The 27,838-nt window shown below is 42.0% G+C and overlaps 1 protein-coding gene across 2 annotated transcripts; it reads left to right on the top strand.

The window, feature by feature from the left end:
* The first annotated feature begins 202 nt into the window (after positions 1–202).
* On the top strand, positions 203–26,451 carry dnaaf4 (dynein axonemal assembly factor 4). 2 transcript variants are annotated; one of them, XM_048562531.1, is made up of 10 exons: positions 203–360; positions 1,085–1,232; positions 1,399–1,532; positions 7,459–7,696; positions 9,622–9,764; positions 10,591–10,700; positions 16,127–16,280; positions 16,895–17,000; positions 18,424–18,540; positions 26,049–26,451. In XM_048562531.1, the coding sequence occupies exons 1-9, from the start codon at positions 238–240 to the stop codon at positions 18,531–18,533; spliced, it is 1,266 nt and encodes a 421-aa protein (XP_048418488.1). In that variant the 5' UTR covers positions 203–237; the 3' UTR covers positions 18,534–18,540; positions 26,049–26,451. The 2 variants fall into 2 exon arrangements, with proteins under 2 accessions (XP_048418488.1, XP_048418487.1); XM_048562530.1 differs by having other exon boundaries at positions 24,941–26,451.
* Positions 26,452–27,838: the final 1,387 nt, after the last annotated feature.

Below are 27,838 nucleotides of genomic sequence, written 5' to 3'. Positions count from 1 at the left end.
ATTAATTTGAATTAATTTTCATCAGCACCATATCGAATTCATCTTCGTGGCACCGTCTCCATAAAATATCTCCTTAAAAGTCTTGCACTGTAAGAAGAATCTAGAATCAGAGATTCAATGGGAGGTGGGTATCCATGGAAACCGTCACTCATTGCTTCGGAAGCGAAAGCCCGATTCAGCCGGAAGGACCAGGGAGCGGGACGCGCGTCGCTTAGCAACGGGCGGCTGTTGGTAAAGATGCCGCTGCAGGTTAGGGATTATACTTGGGACCAGGTGGAGAGCCAGGTTTTTATCACGGTGCCGCTGAAGGGAGTGAGGGCTGGGAAAGCGGACATTTTCTGTATCGAGGATTATTTAAAGGTGAGGGATTCACACGGGCGCTGTGCCCCGTGTTTGGAAAGTTGGTGTGGGCGTGGGCGGACAGGAGCTGCCTCTGGTCTCATAGATCATAGAAGCCCTACAGGGGGAAAAACATATATAGTTGTGGCCAGTCACTTGCCAAAGTGTCTCCGAGCCTCAAAAGTGAAATGATTAAACTGTTTTCGTAACATAATTTGCTGGCAATTGCGGAGGGAATCTGTGAAAAGAAATCAGAGTTAACGTCCCGGGTCGAGTGACCCTTCTTCAGAACTGGTGGTAGTTAGGAAAGGTTGACATTTATGCAGAAGATGGGGAGGGGGGAAAGAGTAAACTATAGGCGGAGATAGAGCCCAAAGAATGGGCTGCTACCACACAGCCCATTGTCAGCTCCTGCAGTTCTGAGGAAGGGTCACCGGACCCGAAGTGTTAACTCTGAAATTTTTTCTTCACAGATGCTGCCAGACCTGCTGAGCTTTTCCAGCAACTTTGGTTTTTGTTCCTAATAGCCTCATTGGCAGCTACTCATTTCCACAGACTGACCTTTAACCTCTTGAATGTGGTGCTGGGGAAACACTTAAAATTGTCCTTATCCACAAATCATCTAAAAAGATTGCTAATTTATTGAGCTATATTTAATTTTTTTATTTATACATTTTTTCTAGTTTTAGAATTGTGAACCTGCATTTGCCTCCAGATTTTGATTCTAAATTGCTTACTTTAACAGGTGAACTTTCCTCCATTTCTGTTTGAGGTAATGTTATTTGCTTCCATTGATGAATCAAAAAGCTCTGTTAAAGTTGGCAATGATGTTGTTATCTTTACCTTGTGCAAGAAAGAATTGGGAATATGGGAGCAACTTGCAACGACCGAAGGTGAGGAATGATTTTCGAGATTTTGCTTTATGTTGAATCCTACAAGATTAAAATTGATGTGAATTGCACCAGCAGAGCTGCTGCTGATAGTTATGTTAAATCTTGAAGTTAGGCATAACTAGTTTTGGCTTTGTGTCATATAATCACACTGACTTTTCTTTGATAGTTAGTAAGGAAAAGTTGCAGAAAAGGAGGGAGAAAGCAATACTTGCTGCTCAGGAAAAGGCGCAAGAAGCAGCAAAAGAAAAGGCAGTTAAAAAGCGAGAAAATGAAAAGTACTCATTGGAAAAGATGATGAAGGTAACTATTGTAGAAACTATTAAAATAGTTAATTTAGTAACAGTGTTGCCTACTTAAAATGAACAGAATAATTTGGTATAAAAGTATGAATTCAAACCATTTGCACAATAAAGCTAGAGAAGTAGTAAATATTCAAGTGCACAGTTCAAGGTGGCCAGTGTCATTGAAGTGTAGAAACATAGCGATTTCATCAAAACAAGATTTTATCACCCATATGCAAATTACCACACTTTCTGTCATACTCTCTTCCTTTTTGACAATGCTACAAATTATAAACTTAAAACTTTAAGTGAAAGATGTGACTAATGTAATCAAATAGAGTGGTGGTCATGTGAGATAATCATTCAAGTAATACGATCTCTTAATTAAAAGAATGTAAGATTATTTGCATATACACTTTTATCCTTATTAGGTCTCTCTCAGTGTTATACAAAAAGGTTGTTGTATTAATGGCTCTCGGCCTTTTGTGTCACTTTGTTTCAAATGTTAAATACTGTATCACTCCACACACACTACCCATGAATACAAACTGAGAGCAAATTACATGCTGGTGAATGGTTTGGATTATGTCGATAGTTTGCCTCCATTTTTCACACTTTAATTGTTACATCTTACATTTATAAACCCAGCAATGATGAAAACTGGGTCAATTGTAAGAAGGGTCTTATTATGGTTGGGCCAGTAGTCTAATTGCATTGTGGAGAGGGAATTCCTCAAAATTTACTCTGCAGTCACTACCTTCTGTCTTCTACCGAACCTAATTGTACACATTAACATTTCTTCTCTCTTTCACAGAACACATGCCACTCCTACACATTCTGCTGATTACATCCACTGTCTAAAGTTATAGTCATTCACTTTATATCTGAACTATGCTTGTTAGATGGTAGATCGACATTTTCTATGCTAGCAATCCATAAAGAGGCAATGTAATTTTCATTTCTAATTTTCCCACCAGCATTGCAACATATATCACTAAAAATTTTGGAAAAACTTAAAACATTCTTTAAGGTTCGTTGAGGTGCATTCTGATTCAAAGTTCGTAGATTAAACTGGAATGAAATTTTCATAAATTTGTATTGTGGACCAAACCAATCCCCCTGAAAATATATCAAGATAGTCTAGACCTAATTTTTTTCTTATTTTAAATGTAAGTATAATGTGTTGCATTCTAGATGCAATTTGATTGGTCAAACTACTCAACTTTAAGCAAAACAACCTTTTTGTTTTTACACTATAATTCAGACACAAACAAAATTAACACAAAAGAAAAGTATTAGTTTATTTGTATCTCTTTGGAAAGGGTTAACAAAATAATAGATACATTGTTTCGAAGTAAAACCCTCTAAAAACTAAAGCCAAAACACCGAAAGAGGAGCACCTGACTCTATAATCTGTAAAAGCAGTGTGAAAAGTCATGTAACCTGCCCTTCAGCAGCTTCTACAGGTTAATTAAAATAAATCCCAGACTTTCACTTTACCGTCAACAAGTAACAATTTACTTCTCTAAGTTCTAACAATCAACAAATTAACTAAACTATTAACAAACTGAATAAACCTCTAACCACCAACTATTCCCGAATAAAGCAAGATTCTAAAGATATGCTGTTCCAATAATTATAGGACCCAGTTATATAAAAAAAAATCAGTCTCTCAAACTTTCAACCAGGTGGTATGTCTTCTGGAATGTTCTGAGCCTTCTCTGTCAATTCTTCTGTCAAGAGTGCCTTTTCCATTGATTCTTCTGTCAGGACATTGTGCAATAGGTAACTTCGTTATCTAGATGATGCTTTCTCTAAGACATAGAAGAGGTTGTGAGAGCCAACAATTGTCTCTTGAGAGCTGAGTGCTGCCAGCTCTGGTAGATGGCAGTTAACACTGAGATTTTGCCCAATTTCCCCCTTCTTTTATACCCTTGATGAGATATCAATATTTCTTACAATGTGATTGGCCCTAGGTTGTCAAAAGCATCAGATTTACATTTAAAGATAATGGGAACTGCAGATGCTGGAGAATTCCAAGATAACAAAATGTGAGGCTGGATGAACACAGCAGGCCAAGCAGCATCTCAGGAGCACAAAAGCTGACGTTTCGGGCCTAGACCCTTCATCAGAGAGGGGGATGGGGAGAGGGAACTGGAATAAATAGGGAGAGAGGGGGAGGCGGACCGAAGATGGAGAGAAAAGAAGATAGGTGGAGAGGAGAGTATAGGTGGGGAGGTAGGGAGGGGTTAGGTCAGTCCAGGGTAGATGGACAGGTCAAGGAGGTGGGATGAGGTTAGTAGGTAGATGGGGGTGCGGCTTGGGGTGGGAGGAAGGGATGGGTGAGAGGAAGAACAGGTTAGGGAGGCAGAGACAGGTTGGACTGGTTTTGGGATGCAGTGGGTGGGGGGGAAGAGCTGAGCTGGTTGTGTGGTGCAGTGGGGGGAGGGGACAAACTGGGCTGGTTTTGGGATGCGGTAGGGGAAGGGGAGATTTTGAAACTGGTGAAGTCTACATTGATACCATATGGCTGCAGGGTTCCCAAGCGGAATATGAGTTGCTGTTCCTGCAACCTTCGGGTGGCATCATTGTGGCACTGCAGGAGGCCCATGATGGACATGTCATCAAGAGAATGGGAGGGGGAGTGGAAATGGTTTGTGACTGGGAGGTGCAGTTGTTTGTTGCAAACTGAGCGGAGGTGTTCTGCAAAGCGGTCCCCAAGCCTCCGCTTGGTTTCCCCAATGTAGAGGAAGCTGCACCGGGTACAGTGGATGCAGTATACCACATTGGCAGATGTGCAGGTGAACCTCTGCTTAATGTGGAATGTCATCTTGGGGCCTGGGATAGGGGTGAGGGAGGAGGTGTGGGGGCAAGTGTAGCATTTCCTGCGGTTGCAGGGGAAGGTGCCGGGTGTGGTGGGGTTGGAGGGCAGTGTGGAGCGAACAAGGGAGTCACGGAGAGAGTGGTCTCTCCGGAAAGCAGACAGGGGAGGGGATGGAAAAATGTCTTGGGTGGTGGGGTCGGATTGTAAATGGCGGAAGTGTCGGAGGATGATGCGTTGTATCCGGAGGTTGGTAGGGTGGTGTGTGAGAACGAGGGGGATCCTCTTAGGGCGGTTGTGGCGGGGGCGGGGTGTGAGGGATGTGTTGCGGGAAATACGGGAGACGTGGTCAAGGGCGTTCTCGATCACTGTGGGGGGAAAGTTGCGGTCCTTGAAGAACTTGGACATCTGGGATGTGCGGGAGTGGAATGTCTTATCGTGGGAGCAGATGCGGCGGAGGCGGAGGAATTGGGAATAGGGGATGGAATTTTTGCAGGAGGGTGGGTGGGAGGAGGTGTATTCTAGGCAGCTGTGGGAGTCGGTGGGCTTGAAATGGACATCAGGTACAAGCTGGTTGCCTGAGATGGAGACTGAGAGGTCCAGGAAGGTGAGGGATGTGCTGGAGATGGCCCAGGTGAACTGAAGGTTGGGGTGGAAGGTGTTGGTGAAGTGGATGAACTGTTCGAGCTCCTTTGTGGAGCAAGAGGCGGCGCCGATACAGTCATCAATGTACCGGAGGAAGAGGTGGGGTTTGGGGCCTGTGTAGGTGCGGAAGAGGGACTGTTCCACGTAACCTACAAAGAGGCAGGCATAGCTGGGGCCCATGCGGGTGCCCATGGCCACCCCCTTAGTCTGTAGGAAGTGGGAGGAGTCAAAAGAGAAGTTGTTGAGTGTGAGGACGAGTTCAGCTAGGCGGATGAGAGTGTCGGTGGAGGGGGACTGGTCGGGCCTGCGGGACAGGAAGAAGCGGAGGGCCTTGAGGCTATCTCCATGCGGAATGCAGGTGTACAGGGACTGGATGCCCATGGTGAATATGAGGTGTTGGGGGCCAGGGAATTGGAAGTCCTGGAGGAGGTGGAGGGCGTGGGTGGTGTCACGGACGTAGGTGGGGAGTTCCTGGACCAAAGGGGAGAAAATGGAGTCCAGATAGGTGGAGATGAGTTCGGTGGGGCAGGAGCAGGCTGAGACGATGGGTCGACCAGGGCAGGAGGTTTGTGGATTTTGGGAAGGAGATAGAAACGGGCCGTGCGGGGTTGGGGAACAATGAGGTTGGAGGCTGTGGGTGGGAGGTCCCCTGAGGTGATGAGGTCATGAATGGTGTTGGAGATGATGGTTTGGTGCTCGGGTGTGGGGTCATGATCGAGGGGGCGGTAGGAGGTGGTGTCGGAGAGTTGGCGTCTGGCCTCGACGATGTACCACTGCGCCACCCTTGTCTGCGGGTTTGATGGTGAGGTTGGGGTTGGAGCGGAGGGCTGCCCGTTCTGCGGGGGAGAGGTTGGAGTGTGTGAGAGGGGTGGAGAGGTTGAGGCGGTTAATGTCTCGACGGCAGTTGGAGATGAAGAGGTCGAGGGAGGGTAGGAGGCCTGGGAGTGGTGTCCAGGAGGAGGACTTGTGTTGGAAGCGGGTGAAGGGGTCAGTGGAAGGAGGGTTAGGTTCCCGGTTGAAGAAGTAGGCATGGAGGCGAAGATGGCGGAAAAACTGCTCTATGTCGAACCGTGACTGGTATTTGTTGATGTGTGGTTGTAGGGGGACAAAGGTGAGCCCCTTGCTAAGGACTGACCGTTCGTCCTCAGTCAATGGGAGATCTGGGGGGATGATGAAGATGCGGCAGGGCTCAGTGTGGCTGTCTTCTCTGGGGTTGCTGGCTGTGGAGGTTGTGGGCAGAGCGATGTGGTCGTCGGCCGTGGGCGGGGTTCCGTCGGCCGTGGGCGGGGTTCCGTCGGCGTCGGCCGTGGGCGGGGTTTCGTTGGCCGTGGGCGGGGTTCCGTCGGCGTCGGCTGTGGGTGGGGTTCCGTCGGTGGTTGGAGGATCGGGGTGGGCGGCAGCAGCTGCGGTGAGGGTGGTGTGTTGGGTGTTGTCCCTGGACGTGGAGGTGGTGACTGCAGCAGCGGTTCCGGAAGTTCTGTGGCCGGTGGAGGCGGATGTGACGTCATCGGTGGGGTCTCCGGCCGTGTCCTCATGGTCAATGGCGGCGGGTGCATGGTGGGGGAGGAGCAGGGACAGAGTCGGGATTTGGGAGGCGCAGGAATCCTCTTGTGGGTGGCAGGGGCCAGTGAGTTGGTTGTACTTACGATTTTTGGTGTCCAGTAAAGCTGAGTGAAACTGGGTATTCAGTCTGTGGATCCTGCGGAGGATGAAAAACAGACTTACATTTAAAACGTTTTTGGTATCTAAGTGACTGGTCCAAATTGATTGGCTGAATTCAAAAGCTTGTAGTCTTGGTGAAACTGCCATTTGGCCTGCTAATTGTTATGAATGTTTCAGTTTGGGTGCTCTCTGTGTACTTGCAAACTTTCAAGTTGCTGCTCACAGACACCCATTTTAAATCTAAGCACAGAAAAAGCTCATCTTTTAAAGGGACCACACAATGCTTCCCCCTAGCATTTTACAGACACCAGATTCTAACTTCCTGCCTCCCAATCCACTAATACTCTACCTAACTTTGCAACAATACCTAAACAGCACTAACTGTTCCAATATAGTAACATCCCACAAACACCCTTGGCAAAGGCAATTTCAGTAAAATAAATTGTCTCACATGCAGTTCTAGCAGCAGGGAGATAACCCCAGCTGTTAGCTGAAACAGAAAGAGGGATAAGAAGTTCCACATCCAGCAATTGCAGAAAACCAGAACTATGTATCCCGGTTCTATGGGAGCTTGACCCCACCCATTTAGGCTGCTTCTATTGTTCCAACCTTTAAAAAAACCAAGGCCTTTTGAGCTGTTTACTCTACTAGCTTTGAGCAGACTGCTTGGCACTTCTATCTCAACCTTCCTTCATAAAAAAGATGGGACAAAATACATCTCTTAAAGCCATAGTATTGTTACATGTTTGAGTCAGAAGCGGAAAACTTGATGTAAACGTTGCATTTAAGAATTGTAAACTTGCACTAAATTATAAAGATAGAGGAATGTAACAGAAAACAGATTGAAGAGCTGAAAGAACAAGAGCGAAGTAAAGCCACTGAAGAGTTGGAACAATGGAAGCAACAGAAGCATGAAGAAGAGAAATTAAAGAGAAAGGAGGAACTAAAGCGTGCAAAACAAAAAATTGAGACAGAAAAAAGGAGGATGAAGAAGGAAGAAACCAAACTACAGAATTCTGACTCACAAACTTCAAACAAACATTCTCTTAAACAAGGTAAACCTATTTGAAATTAGTGATTTAATTCGGAGCAATCTCATTTTCTTAATCAGACATGTAAATGATGCAGAGACTTCCTTCTACGTATTGACAAAATCGGCAAGAAAGGATTTAAAATAACATTCACCTATGTCTTAATAGTACCTATAAAAGATGCAGCATATGACAGTAAACTAAGTGAAATTCAGATTGATCATGCCACTCTCATTTAAAATTTTCTCCCTGCCTTTGGGTTCCTCCCTCCTTTACGCTCGACTGCACTCTGAGCCAAGAGAGAGCTTAGGTTCGCCCCTGCTATTTGGAGCAATGTAACTAATTTGTTGGAATATGCATAAATACTGCCAGCATGACTGGTCCGTCGATTTGCTGATTTTGGGATAATTGGTGAAAATGGGTTGATCTCTGTTTTGCAGCTTCTTGCATGACTGAGCATAGAATTTGATGTTTGGGTATTTAAATTGAAATTCAGTGAATAATAAATCAATAGTTCATCCAAAAACATGTTCATATTATTACATTACTTGCTGTATGTATAAAACAGGTACCACTAAAGAGGTCTATTACTTTTTGTTGGATATTTCTTAAAGATACTTTGTTGTTTTGCCAAACAACTGACTTCAAGAACGAGCACTTTTTCTTAATTTGTGGGATGAGGGTATTGCTGTTTGGGCCAGCATCTGTTGCCCATCCCAGAGGGCAGTTAAATGTCAATCACTTGACTGTAGGTCTGGAATCACATGTAGTCTAGATAATATAAGGGTGGCAGTTTCAATGGGTTTTTCCAACAATTGACAATGGACTCTTAATTCCACATTTTTATTGAATTCAAATTCCATAATCTGCCATAGTAGGATTCAGACCCAGGTCCCCAGAACATTACTGGATCCCTGGATTAACAGTCCAGCGATAATACCATTAGACCACTACCATCCTTTATTTGGAAGAAGACATTTCATCAATATGTCTAGGACTGAGCAAGTTGACATGCAGCTACAGGGAACCTTCTAGTGCAGTGTTTGACCTCCATGTATTTAATGTCTAATATGTGCAGCACTATGACATAATATCAGAACACAGCGGCTCAAAATAAAATTAGCAGACATGTTCATATGCTGAGATTCGAGTTTGCATATTTCTATGTCTTGTCCCATTCTGGTCACCGAGCAGGTTTACAGTGAACAATAAAGAACTGTGGCAATATATTCAATTAAGTTGAGCATTCCTTTGTGTACTTATGCTGTTGATTTTGAGTAACTGAAAATGTTTTCTTCTTACCTGCGCAAACATCATATTTTTCTGTCCGTGCTACTCTAGTTACTTTATTCAGGTTGGTGCTCTCCTCCAAAAAGGGACATCTTTCATTGCAGGACCTACGTAAAAAGGGTCATTCTGTTCAGAACACTTTCTGCATGAAAAATAATTAGTTTATTCTTGAGCGGCCAAAAACTCTTCAAAAGCAGAAGAGTTATGCGACAGTGTTGTTACATCTAATCAAGCAGGTGTAATATACCATGTGTGTCACTCAAATATGAAAGTTGGCTGACCTCACCTTTTTTTATTCATAAGTTGACATTGTGACTTAGTGTTTAGTACATTGCAGTCCCAGTGCCACCTTGACATGACCACATTATCAGCTCCAATATCTTTTGTTTAAATAAGGTTAAATAAGTTGAATTAGTGCTAACATTTTGTTTTATGAATTTTACTTGGATAGGTTCTATGCCCTGAAGTTCCTTTTTCCGTATTGTCAAGATTTGATTATCATGGAATTATCAGTGCCCGTTAGATCTGTAGTAAATGTAGACTACATTAATATTGGTTAGCCTTTCCTCCTATTTTAGTTTGTAACTGCAAATAGAATGTATAGTATTTTTTGTAGGATGGTATTTAATGGTTAACTTTTAACCATGGATTAATTGCAGGTATAACTGCCAACATGTTTCCTGAAAACTACAGTGACAAAATCATCCCAGCTCCCCGTTCAGCTGGCAATATTCAAATACAATTCACGCCGCGAGTTTTTCCTACAGCGCTTAGAGAGTCTCTTGTTCCTGAGGAAGAGGAGGTATGGGTTTTGTTAAAGTGAATACATTTCTTCAAACACATGCCATAATCAATGGACAGATTGTTTCTATATCTGTGGATCTCTGAAAACAAAAGTCATATACATTGTTAATTCTGATGGTTTGGCAGCTCACATAAGTAATTTAAAAATCAATTTAGTGGTGAGTTTCAAATTGAATGGATAAGGAGATTGTGGTGAATTTGTATTGATTTTAGTAAAACCTGCTGTTTGCAGAATAAGATAATAGGTAGAAGAAAATGGTGTATCTGTAAGTTAGTGCTGGGAATTAATATTATTTCTTGTTTTGTTTTTACATTTTAGTTATCTTTTTCTGCCCTTTGTAGATTCTCATTTAGATAGAGTTCCTCTTCTGCGGCATGATTAGGCAAATTTATTCTGGGCCTCTACCAGGTTTTAGTTTGTTATTGCTTGAGGGAAGTGTACAGGAGTGCCATGATTACACTTGCATTATAATCTTCCTTTGATGAATTTTGTGTCTCAATCTTAATCATCTTTTAATGTGTTTCAAGTAAATTCTGGAACTCACTGTGTGGAATCCTGGATATGATTCTTTGTGGTGCTGTTGGTTGGCTGCTGCAGATTTATATTTGAGTTTTTGTTTCATTTAGTCTTGTGTCTTTGTTAACCATACATTACAACTGAAAATTTAGGATGTAGTACAATGTTTACACTTAATATGGTATTTACAGGTTTGGTTCAGAAATTCTAGGAATGGAGCTGCTAAGTTTATAAAGCAGTTTTGTATAAGTTAAGAAATATAACCTACAATGAAAATTTATGAACCAAGGTTCTACATTGTTTACAGTGGCTAAGGAAACAGGCAGAAGCTAGACAAGCTAAAAATGCAAATATCCCTGATCTTAAAGACCTGAAAGAAGAGGAAAAAAATCCAGACTGGCTGAAGGATAAAGGGAAGTAAGTTATGACAACATTTTTAATAATTGATTTTACTAATAAAAACAATTCACACCTCAATAACTTATCAGTAAAATACAAGGAAATGGACCAACTGCTGTACTTGACCATTTTCAAATTCTCAATAGCCTTTATCTACATCACCTGTGAAAACTTATGGAATATCCGACTCCAGTTTTCCTGCGCTCAAATTTTTTTTCCATCCTCCACCAACTCTGTCATGACATATAAGCCTTGATCCTTGCCAACGGAACATCACAATGTCTGTCAAACAAGGCTGTTTCATTCCACCAACCCTCTTCTCCAACTTGTCATCTGTAATACTGCTTCTCACTTCCACATTACCCATTGACATGAAATTAATTTTCATAACAGACATGCCACCCTGCATTCAAAATCAAAATCACTCCAGCTTCAGTGATTGAGTGTAGTAAACAGATGATACTTGATTGTGTATTCAGTCAAAACGGAGTCTGAAGTAATTGTTGACTCCTTCACTGAAGCAGATGAGATAATGGACCTTTATTAAACACATGGAAATGTAAAGGTCCTCTCTTCCGGTCAGCGCTCACACCACAATATCCTACACTGTTAACTAAGATCACTGGTATGATTTTTATTCATTAACAGGATGAAGATACCACTGGCTAGGCAGTATTTATTGCCCATCCCTAATTGCCCAGAGGCCAATTCAGAGTCAATCACATTGCTGTGGGTCTGGAGCCACATGTAGACCAGACCAGACCAGATAAGGATGACAGTTTCCTTCTCTAAAGGACATGAGTGAACCAGATGGGTTTTTCCTGACAATTGACAGTGGATTCATGGTCATCATTAGATTCTTAATTGCAGATATTTTAACTTCAAATTCCACCATCTGCCATGGTGAGGTTCGAATCCAGGTCCCCAGAATGTTATCGGGGTCACTGGATTAACAGTCCAGTGGTAATACCATCAGGCCATCACCTCCCCATCCTGGGCAATGTGTCCATTTCTATATCTGAAGAGCCTCCTCAGGCCACTGAAGGCATTCGATAAATACCACCAGTGGTACCTTTGCGAGATCCTCCAAATCCACTGGCAACAAAGGTGATCAAACAGCAGTATTCTGTCCCCAGCCAGTATACCCAGAATGGAGGAACTAATTATAAAACCATTTCCACTGGGCAGGGCATATCATTTATGTGCCTGATGGTAGACTGCTGAAATAACTATTCTATGCGGTCATGGCAGAAAACAACTGAAACAGTTTAGGGACGTTTTCAAAGAACATGGAAGGGGTTGAACTCTCGTACTGACCAATGGGAGTTTCTGCTTTTGACCAACTAAAATGGAGAAAGTTCATTTAGAAAGGCACCACACAAATGGAGACACTTTATTGGGAAAACGTAGGGGCAAAGTTGAGACATTAAAGCAAGTTAGCTGTGTGATCTTCAAAGTGACTGAAAGGAGTTTCAACTACCTTTGGTTAAAAAGGAGAGAATTGCTCTGTGTTCTTGTTTTGGTCACTGTATTCAAAGAAAAGCAACATGGACAGAAAATGAGAACGGTCATATGATTCAGCCAAAATGTCTTGACAAATAACATTGTGACATTCACTTGAATAAATGCCACTCAGAAGATGTACCTGACTATTGTTTTGACAGCGGTTTGTGACAGAATTTTACAATCTCACTATCTCTGAGGAAATATTTTATTTGAACTATTTCTGCAATTCTGCAGGAAATTGTTAGTCAATTAGGTAGGAAGATTATTTGAGGATTTTAAAAAAACCCTTCTCATCATTGTATTCACTTAAACATTATTTTAGTCACCAGAAAAAATAGCCAGTACATTAGTAAAGATATACTGATTGAGACCAACTTGCCCATCCATTCAGTGACTGATCCATCTCCATTTGGACTGTTGCTGAAGCCCTTCAGTGATTTCTGCTGAAATTGATGTTTGGAAAAACTGTGATATAATGTGCTGAATCCTCCCAGAATTGGCTAAGTATCAATTTTGGTGAGTGTTACAGTGACCTCCACAAGATCTGGCAATTTTTCTGATGCTGTCTTCCCAAACTGCCTCATTATCTTTGCTCCAGATCCCTATGGTTTTCTGCTTGTTATATTCTTCTACTGGTCATAGGTAGAAGTCCTTACCCATGCGGGACATCCCAAGATTCCTGTTACTGATGCTATCTTTAAAGTCCAGCCGTGCATTCAGCCAAGTTCTGGCAATTCAGAGCTACTGTTCATGCATGCAGTGGGAGGGCAAGCAAAAGAAATGCTTTCTGAATACAGATGGTACAGCTGATACTCCAATGTGCATACAAGTGTGTATTCAAACATCTATCGCTATTTAAGAAAAAGCTGCACAGCTTATCTGTTCTTAGTTTCATTCTGTCTTACTGCCCTACCTAAGGCAGTGCTACTCTTTCCCCAATAATCTTTGTGCCCTAACAACTGAAAATTGTTTAATGTGGTTCCATCACACACAGGAAAGCCTTCAAAAGGCTCAAACCATTCACTTTTATTCAGCAATCATGAAAGCGAGCAATGAAACAAGCAGAAGCTGCATTTGCCCCTGCAAAGTGTCAGGGATTGCTTGCATTTGAAGGAGCAACACACTACAGTCAATGAGTGATTGCTGTAACCAGCTCTCAATTATTGGAGGGTATCGGCGCCGCCTCTTGCTCCCCAGAGGAGCTCGAACAGTTCATCCACTTCACCAACACCTTCCACCCCAACCTTCATTTCACCTGGGCCATCTCCAGCACATCCCTCACCTTCCTGGACCTCTCAGTCTCCATCTCAGGCAACCAGCTTGTAACTGATGTCCATTTCAAGCCCACTGACTCCCACAGCTACCTAGAATACACCTCCTCCCACCCACCCTCCTGCAAAAATTCCATCCCCTATTCCCAATTCCTCCACCTCCGCTGCATCTGCTCCCATGATGAGGCATTCCACTCCCGCACATCCCAGATGTCCAAGTTCTTCAAGGACTGCAACTTTCCCCCGACAGTGGTCGAGAACGCCCTTGACCGCATCCCCCACATTTCCCGCAACACATCCCTCACACCCCGCCCTCGCCACAACCGCCCAAAGAAGATCCCCCTCGTTCTCACACACCACCCCACCAACCTCCGGATACAACGCATCATCCTCCGACACTTCCGCCATCTACAATCCAACCCCACCACCCAAGACATTTTTCCATCCCCACCCTTGTCTGCTTTCTGGAGAGATCACTCTCTCTGTGACTCCCTTGTTCGCTCCACACTACCTTCCAACCCCACCAGACTCGGCACCTTCCCCTGCAACCGCAGGAAATGCTACACTTGCCCCCACACCACCTCCCTCACCCCTATCCCAGGCCCCAAGATGACTTTCCACATTAAGCAGAGGTTCACCTGCACATTTGCCAATGTGGTATACTGCATCCACTGTACCCGGTGCGGCTTTCTCTACATTGTGGAAACCAAGCGGAGGCTTGGGGACCGCTTTGCAGAACACCTCCGCTCAGTTCGCAACAAACAACTGCACCTCCCAGTCGCAAACCATTTCCACTCCCCCTCCCATTCTCTTGATGACATGTCCATCATGGGCCTCCTGCACTGCCACAATGATGCCACCCGAAGGTTGCAGGAACAGCAACTCATATTCCGCCTGGGAACCCTGCAGCCATATGGTATCAATGTGGACTTCACCAGTTTCAAAATCTCCCCTTCCCCCACTGCATCCCTAAACCAGCCCAGTTCATCCCCTCCCCCCACTGCACCACACAACCAGCCCAGCTCTTCCCCCCCACCCACTGCATCCCAAAACCAGTCCAACCTGTCTCTGCCTCCCTAACCGGTTCTTCCTCTCACCCATCCCTTCCTCCCACCCCCAGCCGCACCCCCAGCTACCTACTAACCTCATCCCACCTCCTTGACCTGTCCGTCTTCCCTGGACTGACCTATCCCCTCCCTACCTCCCCACCTACACCCTCTCCACCTATCTTCTTTGCTCTCCATCTTCGGTCCGCCTCCCCCTCTCTCCCTATTTATTCCAGTTCCCTCCCCCCATCCCCCTCTCTGATGAAGGGTCTAGGCCCGAAACGTCAGCTTTTGTGCTCCTGAGATGCTGCTTGGCCTGCTGTGTTCATCCAGCCTCACATTTTATTATCTTGGAATCTCCAGCATCTGCAGTTCCCATTATCTCTTTTAGTGCCTGATTCTGTTCCACAAAAGACTTCCAATTATATAATGTCTTTCATATCTTTGGAATGTTTCACTTTAAAGCCAATTATGTAGTTTGAGAGTGTGGTCACTGTTGTAATGTAGGAAATGCAGCAGCTAATTTTGCTTTCAGCAAAATTGCACAATTTGCTAATGATTAGATCATCTGTTTTAGTGCTATTAATTAGGGATCATAGAATCCCTACAGTGTGGAAACAGGCCATTTGGCCCATTCTACATTGACCCTCTGAAGAGCATCCCACAGACTCACCTGCACCCCCGTCATGCCTTAACCCATCATTTCCCATGGCTAACCCACCTAGCCTGCACATCTGTGGACATTATGGGTAATTTAGCATGGTCATTCCATCTAATCTGCTTATCTTTGGACTGTGGGAGGAAACAGGAGCACCCAGAAGAAACCCACGCTGACAATGTGAAAACTCCACATGGACAGTGGCCCGAGGCTGGACTGGAACCTGGGTCCTTGACACTTTGAGGCAGCAGTGCTAACCACTGAGCCACTGTGCTGCCCTTATACAATTGGAACACCAGGCAGACCTGTCTTACTCTTCTTCAATCAGTAACTTCGGAACTTTAATAGGACAGTTGGGACCTCATATGCAGCACTCCCTCATATTGTACTGCTGTGTCAATCTAAGCTTAGTGCTCAAGATTCTGGAGTAGGCCTTGAACCTACAGCCACCTTATCTCAGAGGCAAGAGTACTAACTAGTTAAAAATTCCATCCTGCAGTATTCAAAATGTATGCTGTTCTTTTTTCTATGATCTGTGAGAACATTTGCCTTTCTATCTGCTATTTTGTTCATTGGAACTACTTTCCACTCAGAATTTGAACATTACAATTAACTATGTTGTCGTTTGAAAAACAATCATGTATCTCTGTTAGGCAAGGTCAGTGATGCCTTAGCTATGTAGCTCTCCATAATCAAATGATTTATGAACAGAAACTGTTTGGTCTCTCACATAATTATGTGGCGCTTGGAAAATTAATGCAATGATTTGCCTTTTCTGTGTATCGTCTGAGAGAAATTCTGGAATCTATTACATGTTGATAACTAAGTGATGATTAATTATAGCAAGTGGTCTTCATTTGTGGCAGTCAGTACATTGTCAACAACAAAGGCCTCATTAACTTCCCTGTAATAATCTTCAAATCAAGTTATCATAGTTGTTAAAATATTATTTTTCTCTTTCAGCAAACTATTTGCATCGGGAGATTATCTTGCAGCAATTAATGCTTATAACTTGGGAATACAATTGAATAATAAACTTCCAGCCCTATACCTGAACAGGGCTGCAAGCCACCTTAAACTAAGAAATTTACACAAAGCCATTGAAGACTCCTCCAAGGTTAGTTTATGTGCAGTTTCTAGGAAATTAATTAATTCTGATTAATTGAATAAAGAAAAAATAACCATAATTCAGTTTATGTGCACATTTAAGAATCTTCTTGTGTTGTCATTTTTTTGAATGATGGTCAGTTGCAAAATGAAGGTAAACCATAAAGTTCCAACTGTTACAGAACAATATGAAATTAAACATTTGTTGTTAAGAGCTTGGTACATTTTTCTGCTTGATTATTTGTGTCACATCATTTTTATTCTCTTTTGTGGAGCGCATTGCTTCCTGTATGAGAGGGTAAACGGGGACTGACTGTTTCCATCACTTCTGCCAGAGCAACTCACCAAATTGAAGGTTGCAAGAGCATCTAACCAAAATGACTGACAGTGTTCTTTTTAAATATATACAGATTAAATTCTATATCTGTCACCATGCCTTGATTTGCTATTTTAATCCGTGGCCCAAGTGGGAAAAGCTGTGATTGCTAGGCTGGTGCATAATGCTTTAAGTTTCTTTCCACTCTTGGAATATTTTACACACATTTTTGAAACCTTAAAGGTAACCTACAGCCCTTTCTATTTTAATATTTTTTATCTGCTTAACAAATGTTTTTTTCCTTTTAGGCACTTGATTTGTTAACTCCTGCAGTTCCAGACAATGCAAGTAGCAGACTAAAAGCCCATGTTAGAAGAGGGGCGGCATTTTGTGAGCTGGAACTCTATGTGGAAGGTAAGAGAACACTTTAGTACTTTGTGCACTGAAATTGCAGGAGGTGGTGCATTGTGGTAATTTCACTAGACATGTAATCCAGAAGTTTCCCCATTGTTCTGGGGATATGGATTCAAAGCCTATTATGACAGTTGATGAAATTCAAATTCATTATTAACATGGAATTGTGAGCAAGCCTTTTTATAGTTCATAAATTATGGATGTTCTAAAACCTAATTGGCTCAGTGATGTCCTTTAGAGAGGAAAATCTGCCCGTTTACCTGGTCTGACTCCAGACTCTTGGTAATATAGATGGCTCTTTACTATAACTCTGGATGAGCAATAATTGCTGGTGAAGTCAGCGACGCACACATCCCTCAAATGCACGGAAAAAAGTGTAGTAATATATAGTTAGCCAATATCAGATATTGGAATTAAAACAGGGCTACACAGTTTTCCCTTTTCCAACATTTTCCTCTTCTTCATTCTTTCCTTAATACTATAATGTGCATGTACTGCACCAGCTAATAGACTCTTAAGTTAATTAGAACAAACTTCAGACATGGCAACATACAGAACAGTGTGTGTTTATTAATATATTTTAACTAGTTAGCAAAAAAAATGACAGTTATTTCCTTCTGCTTCTCTCTGTCCACATCTGTCTCTTTTCTCTCTTTTCAAGTCATTTATAGAATTATAGAATCCCTATGCTGCAGGTAGAGGCTATTTGGGCCATTAAGTCTGCGCTGACCCTCCAAAGAAGATCCCGGCCTATCTCTGTAACCCCACATTTACTACAATTCACCCGCCTAGCCTGCACACTGTGGGCAATTTAGCATAGCTAGTCCATCTGACTGCATATCTTTGGACTGTTGGAGGAAACGACAGCACCCAGAGGAAATCCATACTGACATGGGAGAGTGTGCAAACTACACACAGTCAGCCAAGACTGGAATTGAACCCTGGCCTGGCGCTGTGAGGTGGCAGTGCTAACCACTATGCCACCATGCCTTTATATCCCCAATGTCACAAGGAGTGAGGAGATAAAACTTCATCTTTTCCCAACTCAACCTGCCCATCTAAACTTTTATGTGGGAACATGGATCTTTGGGATTTAGTTGTATGGCTGTCAGTATTGGCAAACTATGCAATTTTAGCATATGTTCTAACCAAACTTCAGTTTGCCATCATTGGAGGTGAAGAGAGAGACACCCAGCAAATATGCAAAATTTGGAACTGCTTGCTATTTGTGATTTAGAATTCTGATATATTTTCCTGTTCACAGTCCAGGGACACTGAAGCCAATTGTATTTTGCCACTGCATCCTCCATTGAGATCATGCAGATCAGTACATTCTGGGAATTCAAGTTGAATTTTGTGGTTCACATTCACATCACAGCAGATTTGATTTATTCAAGGGATTATTTAATTTATGGTCTGGTAGGCCTTCAAGATTATGAAGCTGCTCTCAAAATTGACCCAAGCAACAAAACAGTACAAGATGATGCAGAAAAGATACGTCAAGTGATTCAAGGAACACCACCAGATCCCTAAAAGCAAGGTGAGAAATATCAGGAATTTAGAGGTCTATCACAGGAAAAAAAAGCCGTTCAGCCCATTGCATTGGTCAGAAACAAGCACCTAACTATTCTGATCCCATTTTCCAGCACTTGACCCATTGCCTTGTATGCCTTAGCATTGCAAGTGCACATCCAAATATTTAGTGATGGTTGGTGTATTTCTATCTTACACCTCCTGTTAGGACATAAACATTGTATTCAGAGACAGAAATAAATGCAAAGCCATAATCCAAATCAACCTTTTTTCGATATTCTGAAGAAATCTGAAGTTAAAATCAGTTTGAACTAAGATTTCTAGAATCTTTGACTAATGCTGCTATGCAATAATTAAAGGTGCAGTTGCATTTCTTTCTAAATGAGAAGCAAAAGTCTCTTATTTGTTTGTGGTACTCCTTTTTAGAATTGAGTGTATGGCTTCACTGTCATGAGGTGGGATTATTTAATCATATGCCTGTTACAGAGTCATTTTAGATAATTTAAAACTATTGCATTACAGGGTCTTCACCTGCTGTACATCTCCAGTCAAAACTGCAGCTGGCAGCTGTAGTCATCCACATGACTTTGGAATGGCTACATCTCTGCCAAGAAATGCTGCTGTTTGAAATTACTAGTTTGAGTTTCCAGTCAACCTTGACTCCGTTGTAGTGAAGCCAGTATCCACCAAGTCACCCTTTATTTACCCGTGGGGAGTCCTTGGCACTGATCCAGCTCCCTCAGAGCCAGCTCTCAGAGTAACAAAATCTCTGACAGCCCTGTTTAAATCTGTTAGCCAGCACTCCCCGATTGGGACTGTTAATCTGGACAATCAGGGAACCCACTCTGTGAGGGCCACTTGGCTGACCTTGTTACAATCACTACATCCCGCCCACTCTGAGTCCAAGGACATGCATTTTTTTTTGTAGCTCCTCCTGGGGTGTTTTAGCACTGGTCAGGTTCCTCCAACTTTGCCTTGGATACGGGCTGTGTGTAACACACAGTAGCTTGCCTCTTGCACCTGGAGCATCCTGGAAGAAGTGCATTCTGCTGTTCACGTGGCAAAGGCATTGGTGGTGGCATCTGCCATATCTATCTTAGATTCCGAGGTATCTTCAATGCTTGACTGAAAGGGTTTCGGAACAGTTGGAAAAGCAGTCAAGAAACTGGGCATGTTTTGTTCCCACACGATTTGAGAGTTTATAAGCTGCTTATTGTATGGTCCACATGCCTGTTTAGGACCATCACGTCTGCATGAACTTAATATGGCACTGGACTTGACCTTGCATTGACCATGCCTGTTACCATGCAGGGCCATTCCCAATATTCCTATACCAAACTTCATTCCCCAGACGGTCTTCCAACTTGTAATTATACCCACTTGGTATTAGAGCCCGTTGCCTTATTTTCTTTAAGTAGACATAGCAGGGATTATTGATGCGTTAATATTACAAATTTAAGTCGGTGTAGGTATTGGAGGAGCTTCCTGATCGCCAAACCTTCCTTTTCTGTCTGGGTGTATTTATGCTCTGCATTTGCCAAAGTCCAGACAAGTACGCTGTTGGGTGTTCCTCTCAATCAGGCCAGTAATGAGTTACTACAAGCCCAATGCTATACGGGGAGGCATTGCATGTCAATACCAGAGCTCACGTGGGATCATAGTATGCAAACACCTTAGTGCATGATAGCTGTTTCACTTCCCTGAAGGCTATATGGCTTAGCTACGCAACCATTTCCAAGTCTGACTTTTTTTAAAGAGTTGATGCAAAGGTGCTCGGATGGAGACCAGGTTATGTATGAACTTTCTGTAATAGTTCACCAGCCCAAGGAAAGACCTAATCTCCGGTGCTGATGCAGGAACTGGAGCACCTTTCATTGCCTTCACTTTATCTTCTAATGGGTATAAATAACCCAGTCTTGTTGACTCTGTAACCCAAGTAAGTCACTTAGGGTTAATGAGATAATAGGAACTGCAGATGCTGGAGAATCAGAGATAACGAGGTGTGAAGCTGGATGAACACAACAGGCCAAGCAATATCTTAGGAGCAGGAAAGCTGATGTTTTGGGCCTAGACCCTTCACCAGAAATAGGGGAGGGGAAGAGGGTTCTGAAATAAATAGGGAGAGTGGGGGAGGCAGATTGAAGATGGATAGAGGAGAATATAGGTGGAAGGGAGGAGGGTAACTTCTAAAAGAGCCTAACCTAAAGAAGTTACCCTCCTCCTTCCAGAGAAACCTCAGGTGATCTCTCTCCCACTGCAACTCTCTTGTAATCCTGGCCAGTCACTTAGGGTGCCTGGAACACACATTTTTCCCTTCAAAGACAAATGCATGCCTGAGAGAAACATCTAAGGACTATGTTCAAGTTCTCTAGGCACTCCCTACAGCTTTCCCCTGTTATTAGCTTGTCGTCTAGATAAATGGTGACCTGGGGTAGACCTTGCAAAATGTTCTCCATTGTCTGCTGAAAATTGCACAGGCTGATGGTACCCTAATCAGCAGACTTGTATATTAGTACAAACTCTTATGGGTTTATTAGTACAAACTCTTATTAATTGTGGCATTCTTTTGGAATCCTCTTCAAACTGCAATTGCAAGTACACATGGCTCATATCCAGCTTTGTGAAGGACAGCCCCCTGCCAGCTTTGTGTGTAAATCCTCTATGTGAGGGACTGTGTATTTATCCAGCTGGACAAAGTGATTTACTATTTGTCTAAAGTCCCCACAAAGGTGAAGCAACCTGTCAGGCTTCACAGTTGGCACGACTAGTGCTGCCCATTCTGCAAACAGGACTGGTTTGATGATTTCTTTGCATTCCAGCCTTCTGATTTCTGCCTGTAAGGCAAATGACACTGGCTGGGCCTCGCAGGATCATGGAATTGCTTCCTGGTCAACATGCAAGGTGGCCTTGGCCTTTTGAGAGTTCCTAGACCTTCCTGAAAAACTCTGGGCATTTAATTAGGATTTCACTCAGGCAGCCATTTTCTGAACAAAAGATGTTGAGCCAATCCAGGTGAATCTTTCTCATCAATTTCGCCCCATCAGGTGTGGGCCCAAGCCTTTTACTAGAATCAGTGGTGACTGACCCAGCTTTTTCTCAAAAGTCACCAAAGCCAAAGTTGTCCCCTTTATCTGTGAAGGTTCCCCAGGAAAGGTTCTCAGTTGAACTTGGGTCTTCTGCAAACTTAAGATTTAGAGTTCAGGATGAATTTTGTTGAAGTCTGGTTCTGTCATCACTGAAACGGCCATGCTGGTATTGATCGCCATTAGAATCGGGTGACCATTTAACTACATATTTCATTTTGATTGGATGTTGCTAAGCAACTTAACTGTTCCAAATCAGATATAGGGGGGTTTTCCATGGTGTGCACTGTCCCGGATACCAACCTATAAATTCTCTTACTCACCTTGGGTCGAGTGTGACACTTTTGCTGTCTTGAGTTGCTGTCAGTAAGCAAACAATAATAGTTTGCTGGCTTGAATCCTGAAGATAATTTCAACCATTTGGCCAGGGCTTGGTCTAGATTTGGGATTTTGCTTCAGGCTGAGGAGTCCCTCTCTTCAGGATATGTCCTGAGTGAGGTTATGCAATTGTCTTTAATTAGGTGGTGTTCCCGAAACTCATTCGAGCTAGCAAGGGTGTTCAATTCCATCAGAATACTCTGCAACTCATATACTACATTTTCTAATAACAAAGTCAGTTGTAGTACCTGTTTGCAGTCCAGGTGGGCTTCAGCTTGTAGATACTTTTGCATGGTTACATCATTAATCCCATGTACCAAACAGTCTCTCAGCATCTCATTAGGGGAATTAGGGGATGGTGGGGTTGTAGTATTCCTTAACTAAATCAATCAGCTCTTGAATGGTGCATCAGGGAAAGTTAGGCTCCTAATAACTGAAAAAGGTGCAGGTCCACAAGCTGTCAGGAAAATTACTTGTTGCTTGTCATCTGTCCCAATACCATTTGCCCAGAAAAATACCACGTTCTTTGCACATTCTGGACCCAATCTTCGACATCTGGATTGAACAAGTCAAGCTTCTCAAATAACAGAATGATGCTAGAAATGCTTACCCCATCTCAAAGACAACTGTTGTAAGTGAATTTCTTCAGGAGCATACTTTTCTCTGGTCTCCATTGAAATAACTCCGCAGAGGCTGGTATCCCATCACCAACTCACCCATTATTTACATGTAAAGCATCCTTGCTGGGTTCCTCCAGCTGCACACCGTTTTATCTCTGACTTCAGCATCTGTAGTTCTTAGTATCTCTTAGAATATCATTGAACCTGTTTAAACTAGCATTCAGAATCAGCAAGCCATTAGTGATAGTTCTGGTTCTGTACATTGTTCAGTTCTGTACACTGTTCAGTTCCATGCAATTGACGTATTGAAGTCCCCATAGTAAAAGCCAATCTATAGGTTCAGCCTATGGCACTTCCCACACATGATATCAAGAATGGCTGAGGCACTTGATTTTGGAAACAGTCTGGACTCTGACAACATTTCAGCAACAGTATTGGAGACTTCTGATCCAAGACAATTGCACCCCAAGCCAAATTGTTCAAGGTAAGATAACGCTCAGGACTGACAATATAGAAAACAGCCTCGCATGTCCTGTCCACAAAAAAGCAGGACAGATCCAATATGGCCAATTACTTCCCCTCAATCATCAGCAAAATGATTGAAAGTGTTGTTAGCAGTGCTATCAAGTGACATTTAAACAGCAGCACCTGCTCAATTATGCTCAGTTTGAGTTTAACAAGTTGAGCCGAAGGGCCGGTTTCCATGCTGTATGACTCTATAATGAAGGCCTGCCACCCTTTCACTTTGCCCCATCCTTAAGGAATATTGTCACTCTAGCTATATGTAGCCTATAATCTCTCTGTAATGGAGAGAGATACTTGCGGGCATTTGTGGACAATGGCTAATAACTCACATCAAGTCAACATGAATGACTTGGTTTCCCACATGGTTGTGAAATATTTAATTCTGTAACCAGTTATCTAGGAGGTTGCCAACCTTAATAGTTAGACACGTTAAAGTTCAATTGATATCCAGTGTTTCCTCCTCTGGACCGTCAATTGAGAGATGGCTGCAAACTCGTCGCTAGTCTGCACCTCTCCCTTTTGTTCTGTGCTTCCTTTGCAAAGAGGAAGAGACTAATAGCATGTATTGAAAGAAATGAATTGTTGAAAGTGAAAGTGACATTGCATTTAAAGATTATGGTGTCAGTGGTGGATAGATTGATGGGGATATGAGGATGTGCATAGGCAGAGAGGAATGGATAGATCTTCAAAGTAGTGTGAGGAGTGAATTGCTGAAGTACATTTGAGAAAGCAGAGCAAAGGGTTGATGTGATACACCTTTCAGGATGTTAGTGATGTGCCATTCCCATCTTTCCTGAACTGCTTATGTCATTGAATCCATGAGTAAAGCATCCTGCTCATGTTTCTCAACACATGGGCAACTTGCAGCCTGCACCTTTGTTTCATTGGCAGTCTTTTCCTACTGGCAATAGGGAAGAAAATGTTTCTGTGGACCTTTACACTGCTAGCATCTCACCCAAAGAGGCATCACAAGATGAAACAAGAGGTGAAGCAAGGCACAACCTTTGAATATCTGGTTTAAATTCAGCCAGTTCCTTTTGTTGTGCTCCTAACTCCAAAATCTATTAAATTGCATGGTAGGCATGTTCCTTTAAATATTGAAGTTGAAATCAACTCATGTGAGTTGTCATTAAGCTGGCTTATATAAATTGGCAGGAAAACGAACAGTGACACACTGGCTTGGTTAAAAGGCCAAGAGTCATTCTTGCTGTCAGCATGTTAGGAATTTAAATTCTAAACAGAAGTTTCAGAGATCAGCAGAAACGTACTTCAGAAAAAGTTAACACTTTCTCAATAAGTCATGAGGGAAAGTAGGAGTAATTCTAATTTACTTTCTCAACTGTATTGTTTGTTACTTTGTAATCACCGAAAAATAAACTTGCTTCTGAGAACAAGCAAAATTTAAAAATATTAAATTCATTATCTATCATAAACTCTACAAATGTGACAAATATTTTCTGAGGAAGAGTCGCCAGACCTGAAACATTAAATCTGATTTTTCCTTCACAGATGCTGCCAGACTTGCTGAGCTTTTCTAGCAATTTCTGTTTTTGTTCCTGATTTACAGCATCCGCAGTTCTTTGTTTTTAAACGTGACTCCTCTCTGTTCAATAAAGTGAATGAGTTATTCAAATTGCATTTTATACAATCTTGCTATTTTACAAAGAATACATATTAACACACTTAATCAAACACACAGACCAAATAAAAGTTAAAGCTTTCCGCATTGTCCCATATGCTGTTGTTGGCTGCCCTCAATTCAAGGATGACATCTACTCAAGATTGTAATTTTTTTTTGCAGAACTTTGTGACTGAATAGGCTGACTCTTAACCTGCAGGTGTCTGGGCCCATGGAACAGGGTCTCCCATGAGGTGGTGGGATCTGGAATGTAAAAATTTCTTCCATTTTTTTCTTTAAATTCTGCTGCTCTGTCTCATTGTTGAAAAATTTAAGCATGAATCATGATTCTGCTTGATGATTGAGTGGTCTCCATTTTGAACAATTAATAGCAAACTCCTGCAAATCATTGATAACGAGGTGTAGAGCTGGATGAACACAGCGGACCAAGCAGCATCAGAAGAGCAGGAAAGTTGATGTTTCAGGTCTGGACTCTGCAAATCATTAATGTTATTGCGGCCAGTCTTCAGGGAGCGCTTTAGGCTGTTATTGTAGCATTTTCTTAGTCTTCCTCTGTAATAGTGGCATCTGAAATTTGTGAAAACAGGACTTGGGGTAGATGCTTTTCAGCAATCCAGTCTATTGTTGTTGATTTTGCAGATGTTTTCCATGAGTAATTGGAGAACTGGCTTCAAGCACTATCATACACTAGCACTTATTCAATGGTCCGCCCATAGATACCAGGTGACTTGGGAGGACACATTGCTGGTGGTATTTCTCTAGTGCTGTTATGTGTCACAAATTAATATACAGTCCCAACCTCATTACAGTACAGGAGTTCCACAAACTACAGCATTGAGTGTTTGATAACAAAATGCTCCACTAGTCAATAGAATGCCTGGTGTAGAGAGCTGGCTGTTATCACCACATTTGCTGTACTGCAATGAGAACTAGTCTGAGTAATGTCATTTTGGCTGCTCAGATGCATAGTACCACATATGCAATTTCAAACAAACAGTATTGCCTTTACCATTTGTAACTTAACAACAAAAATTACTCATGTTTTAGGAATAACTACTTGAGTAATGCAGTGGGGGTTTTTAAGTCAAATTAAACAATTCTATAGTCCCAACAGCCTATTGGTTCATTTGAATATAATCTATCTCTAGTGTTAATGATTTTATGCGCATTTTATGATAAAACTATAATGATAAATTGGAACAGCATATTATTATACTGCCAAAATTGAATTTTCAAAGACATTTTTAAACCTGAAGTTTTAATTTAATAGTGCATTTAGGTAATTCTTCTGGAACAGAAGACAGGTGCAAAAGAGAATGTGAGAATATAGAAAGGAAAAAATTAAAATGATTATTTAAAGAGGAAAGGGGAATGGCTCCAACTGTAGCTCGATGCTTCCAGCATCACTACTAAAAGACAAAATTGATGAACAAGTGAGGAGGAGAGAAGGAGATTCAAGACAATTTGCTGAAGAACTATATCTTAAAAGAAGACATGATATTGACATTAAAGAGTTCCTGGACTGTGGTTATCCGTTCTTGTTGTAAATAACTGAACAAACTTTCACAGGAATTGTTTTATTGGTGGTGATTGCCATCTTATTTGCTTTTTTCAAAAAACATTCCGTGATATTTCATGATAATTTAATGATAAATGTAGCATGCTAAGGTGAACTGGGATTGAGTATATTTTACAGTTTTATCTTGTACTAGGCTATTGTGCTTTTATTATTAAACTGTTCTGGTATTATCTCATTTAACGTAGTTCGATGCATAATTGTGTTTGTGAAGTATCTGATACCTCAGAATAGACAAACGTCATTGATACTACATGTAATGATGCATCGTACCTGAATAGATCCTAATCTTTTAATTTGATTTGGGTTTATATGGATAATTCCAGAGAAGTTAAATCAGTTTTTTAATACAATATCTTAGATTCATGTAAATTCTGATACTTCTGTTTCAACAATATTCTGGGATCTTTGAGACAGTTGCTAAATGCTCACAATGAGCATTCTGACTCCATAAATGTACTGGTAATTGCTGGTTTAAAAAAAAGCTGTATTGCATGATTTAATTCTGGAATTTCCATTTCATGACTCCATTCTGTCAGACACGTATGCATGGTAATTGGAAAACTCTTCAGTCACCCTATTCATTTTAAATAATAGAAGAGCTCAGGTACTCTTTGTTTGGGAGCATTCTGGCATAATACATTGTATATATCCTAAGAAGAGTCATATTCAACCTGAAACGTTGACCCTATTCCTCTCTCTGCAGATGCTGCCAGAGCTATCTGAGTTTTTCCAACACTTTTATTAAATCTCAGATTTCCAGCAACTGCAGTATTTTATTTTTATGAATACAATCTTATTTTCAAGTGAATTTTGACGAGAGACATTCACAGCACAGCAGACCCTTCAGCCCATTGAGTATGTGTTGGCTGTCAGAATGACCGAGACATTAGTCTCCTCTTCTAATTCTTTCTAATAACCCATGCAAATCATTGGTCAGGCTGCATTTAGAATATTGCATCTAATTTTCAGCAATTTGCATTTACTATAATCTCGGGATAAGTTGCTTTTGTTCTAAAGGGAGATTAGAGAACTTCCATTGGAACAAAACAAATTTAGCAAAAAAAGTATAAAGAAAGTATTTCTGAAGAAGGGTCTAGGCCTGAAACGTCAACTTTCCTGCTCCTCTGATGCTACTTGGTTTGCTGTGTTCATCCAGCTCCACACCTTGTTATCTTGAAGAAAATAGAAATGACTTGGAAAGTTGAGAAATTTTGATGAGGCAAATAGAGGGAAGCTACATATGGGTGTATATATACATTCAGTAATTGGCACCTACATTTTCAATAGCGAGGTGTGAAGTGGTGTGCTTTGTTAGGAAGAACAAGGCCAGTTACTGCTTTGTTAATGAGTCTAAATGCCACAGGATTAAAAGAATCTTGGGGTAATACAGAAATGACAAAGTACTGGCATAGTTTAACCTGTCTGTATTACAAAATAGATTGATTTCCAGAAACTTAGAATTGGAAAGCAGAAAAGAGATT

This window comes from Stegostoma tigrinum, chromosome 33, assembly GCF_030684315.1.
Source record: "Stegostoma tigrinum isolate sSteTig4 chromosome 33, sSteTig4.hap1, whole genome shotgun sequence".
Lineage (NCBI taxonomy): Eukaryota > Metazoa > Chordata > Chondrichthyes > Orectolobiformes > Stegostomatidae > Stegostoma > Stegostoma tigrinum.
The sequence above is the reverse complement of the archived record's forward strand: the minus strand, read 5'-3'. Positions and strand labels throughout refer to the sequence as shown.

Excerpts from the sequence above, each read along its gene's own strand:
- dnaaf4 (XM_048562531.1), top strand. The coding sequence starts at position 238 with ATGCCGCTGCAGGTTAGGGATTATACTTGGGACCAGGTGGAGAGCCAG. Across the intron at positions 10,701-16,126 it reads TGGCTGAAGGATAAAGGGAA|CAAACTATTTGCATCGGGAG; the intron begins GTAAGTTATGAC and ends TTTCTCTTTCAG. Across the intron at positions 16,281-16,894 it reads CCATTGAAGACTCCTCCAAG|GCACTTGATTTGTTAACTCC; the intron begins GTTAGTTTATGT and ends TTTTCCTTTTAG.